Source organism: Apteryx rowi, unplaced genomic scaffold (genome assembly GCF_003343035.1).
Source record: "Apteryx rowi isolate R43461 unplaced genomic scaffold, aptRow1 scaffold_1735, whole genome shotgun sequence".
Taxonomy (NCBI): Eukaryota; Metazoa; Chordata; class Aves; order Apterygiformes; family Apterygidae; genus Apteryx; species Apteryx rowi.
The window spans coordinates 11,246-14,634 of record NW_020448014.1 but is presented as its reverse complement, the minus strand read 5'-3'; the positions used below and the strand labels follow the sequence as shown (position 1 = coordinate 14,634).

The 3,389-nt window shown below is 70.5% G+C and overlaps 1 protein-coding gene across 1 annotated transcript in view; it reads left to right on the top strand.

Moving 5' to 3' along the window:
- The window catches only part of EXOC3L2 (exocyst complex component 3 like 2), a 3,844-nt gene extending 989 nt beyond the window's left edge, over positions 1–2,855 (top strand). Inside the window, exons 2-6 of the mRNA XM_026061003.1 lie at positions 373–508; positions 941–1,063; positions 1,388–1,543; positions 1,638–1,759; positions 2,594–2,855. Of these exons, the coding sequence (XP_025916788.1) occupies positions 373–508; positions 941–1,063; positions 1,388–1,543; positions 1,638–1,759; positions 2,594–2,855 (799 nt within the window). The remainder of the gene's footprint in view (positions 1–372; positions 509–940; positions 1,064–1,387; positions 1,544–1,637; positions 1,760–2,593) is intronic.
- Positions 2,856–3,389: the final 534 nt, after the last annotated feature.

Genomic DNA, 3,389 nt, shown 5'->3' with positions numbered 1-3,389 from the left:
GGGATGCCGTGGTGGCCAGGTGCCCCATGGGGATGCCAGGGTGCCCCATAGGGATGCCGTGGTGGCCAGGTGCCCCATGGGGATGCCATGGTGGCCGGGTGCCCCATGGGGATGCCGTGGTGGCCAGGTGCCCCATGGGGATGCCAGGGTGCCCCATAGGGATGCTGCGGTGGCCAGGTGACCCATGGGGATGCCAGGTGCCCCATGGGGATGCCGTGCTGGCCAGGTGCCCCATGGGGATGCCAGGGTGCCCCATAGGGATGCTGCGGTGGCCGGGTGCCCCATGGGGATGCCAGGGTGCCCCATAGGGATGCCGCGGTGGCTGGGCACCTCGTCCCCCCGCCGCCCCGCGCCCACCGCCGCCGTCCCCAGGGCCTTCGTGGAGCGCCTGGTGCAGTTCGGGCACGCCGAGAGCGAGGAGCTGCGGCGGCAGGCCCACGCCACCCTGGACAAGGTGGCCCGGCTCTGCAACCACGTCCTCACCCAGCGCCTCTTCGAGGACCTCAAGGTGCCGAGGCAGGCAGGGGGCCGGGGCGGGTGCCGGGCTCCGATGGGGACGTGCCCGGCAATGTCCCAGGGCAGGGCACAGGGACAGGGCTGTCACCGTGCCCATCCTCACCTGGGGGCCAAGCATGGGTGATGCTCAGCGGTGGCCTGGGATGGTGCCCATGGGTGTCCCGGGGATGGTGCCCATGGATGCCCTGGAGCCGGTGCCCATGGATGCCCCAGGATGGTTCCCATGGGTGCCCCAGGTCCAGTGTCCATGGGTGCCCTGGGATGGTGCCCATGGGTGCATCAGAGATGGAGCCCATGGGTGCCCCAGGGTGGATGTCCATCAGTGTCCTGGAGCTGGTGCCCATGGGTGCTCTGGGCTTGGTGCCCATGGGTGCCATGGGTCCGGTGCCCGTGGGTGCTGAGCCTCGCCCCCCCCGCCCCACAGCCCTACTTCCACAAGCTGATGAAGCGCAAGTGGCTGACGAGCTCGGAGGCCTTCGACAACATCGTGCTGCTCATCACCAGCTTCGCCCAGAAGCTGCGCCCGCTGCGCCCCGAGCCCTACCAGGTGGGGCCGGGCGCGGGGGGCACCCGGTGTGGGCACGGGGTGCAACCGGTGCATGCACAGGATGCAACCACCATGTGCATGGGGTGCAACCGGTGCATGCATGGGGTGCAACCACCACGTGCATGGGGTGCAACCAGCACGTGCATGGGGTGCAACTGGTGCATGCACAGGGTGCAACCACCACGTGCACGGGGTGCAACCAATGCATGCATAGGGTGCAACCACCACTGCATGGGGTGCAACCGGTGCATGCATGGGGTGCAACCAGTGCATGCACAGGATGCAACCACCACCCCTCCTTTCCCCGCCGCCCTGTGCACCCAGGTGCTGGTGAACGAGGTGCACCGGCGGGTGCTCATCGAGTACGTGCGCCCRCTGCTGCAAGCCCGCCTGGTGTGCACCTCGGCCAAGATGCGGGCCCGTGTGGCCGCCCGCCTGGGCGACGAGGCCCGCCAGCTCCGCGAGCTCTTCGGGCGCCTGGTGAGCTCATGGGTGGCAGTGCCGGTGCCAGGTGCTGGGGGCGGGGGGGGCCGGGGCCGCCGGGACCCGGTGCTGAGCCCCGCTGCGCCCGCAGGACTCGGCGTCTCCCTGGCTGGACTCGGCGGTGCCGCGGCTGCGGGAGCTGCTGGTGCTCGAGGACACGCCGTCGCTGCAGATGGAGGTGGCCGTGCTGGTGCGCGACTTCCCCGACGTGCGGTGAGCGCTGGCGATGGCAGGGGACGGCACCCAGGGGTGGCGGGGACGGGGGGGGGGGACCCGGGCTGTGGCAGGTGCTTGGGGACTGCAGCAGGGTGGCATGGCCAGGGAGGACGTGGTGACCCCCAAAGGGGACCGGAGCAGGGTGGCACAGCCAGGGAGGACACCATGTCCCCAATGGGGACCGGATCGGGGTGGCACAGCCAGGGAGGACATTGTGTCCCCAGTGGGGACTGCAGTGGGGTGGCCTGGCCAGGCGGCACATCATGTCCCCTAATGGGGACCAGCCAGGCAGGACATCATGACCCCAGTGGGGACCAGAGTGGGCAGGACCCCATGTCCCCATAGGGACTGGGGCAGGACACTGTGTCCCCAATGGGGACCGGAGCAGGGTGGCATGGCCAGGCGGGACCCCAAGTCCCCATAGGGACCAGGGCAGGACCCCGTGTCCCCAGTGGGACCTGCGGCACGGTGGCATGGCCAGGCAGGACGCCGCGGTCCCGCGGGGACCGTCCCCGTGGCTGACCTTCCCGGCAGCCACCACCCCCCATTCCCGGTCCTTCCTGGCCGCCCGCCGGGAAGCGCCTGGGCCGGCGGCCACCACCGCCCCGAGCCAACTCCCATCCCCGTGCTGGGGTCACCCGCGGCCACCCGCGCTGCCACTGTCCCGCGTGTCCCCCCCATCCCGGCCGGTGGCACGCGGTGGCCCGGCGGGACGCCACCGATTCCCGGGCACGGGGCCAATTTCCACCGCGGTGGCGGGAGCTTTAAATAACCGCCGCGCCGGTGGCCGGGACGGTGGCCCGTCCCCACGAGCGTCCCCGCGGGCGGCAGGAGGAAGCACGTGGCGGCGGTGCTGGACGTGCGAGGGCTGCGGAGCCAGGCAGCGCGCCAGGAGATCCTGGCCGTGGTGAAGGACCTGGAGCAGGGCGAGGGCGAGCCGGCGCCGCCGCGCGAGCGCGCCTTCTTCTCCGAGATCGCCGTCACCCGCGAGGTGCGCTGCCTGCCCTTCAACCTGCAGCGCCTGGCGCGCCTCTCCCGCCTCCGCCTGCGGCGCCCGCACCTCGCCGAGCGGCGCGCCCAGGCCCGTCTCTGAGCGCCGCCGGAGCGGGGCAGCGCCGTGCACCGGGGCTGGGTGCAGCGCTGTGCACCGGGGCTGGGTGCGTGCATTGCACCACGGCTGGGTGCATCACCTTGCATGAGAACTGGGTGCATGCATTGCACCGGGGCTGGGTGCATCACCTTGCACCATGGCTGGGTGCATCGCCTTGCACCAGAGCTGGGTGCATTGCCTTGCATGAGAACTGGGTGCATGCATTGCACCTGGGCTGCATGCATCGCCTTGCACCACAGCTGGGTGCATCGCCTTGCACCACAGTTGGGTGCATGCATTGCACCGGGGCTGCGTGCATCGCCTTGCACCACAGCTGGGTGCATGCATTGCACCAGAGCTGGGTGCATTGCCTTGCATGAGAACTGGGTGCATGCATTGCACCTGGGCTGCATGCATCGCCTTGCAGCACAGTTGGGTGCATGCATTGCACCGGGGCTGCGTGCATCGCCTTGCACCACGGCTGGGTGCATCGCCTCGCACAAGGGCTGGGTGCATGCGTCACCCCATGGCCGGGTG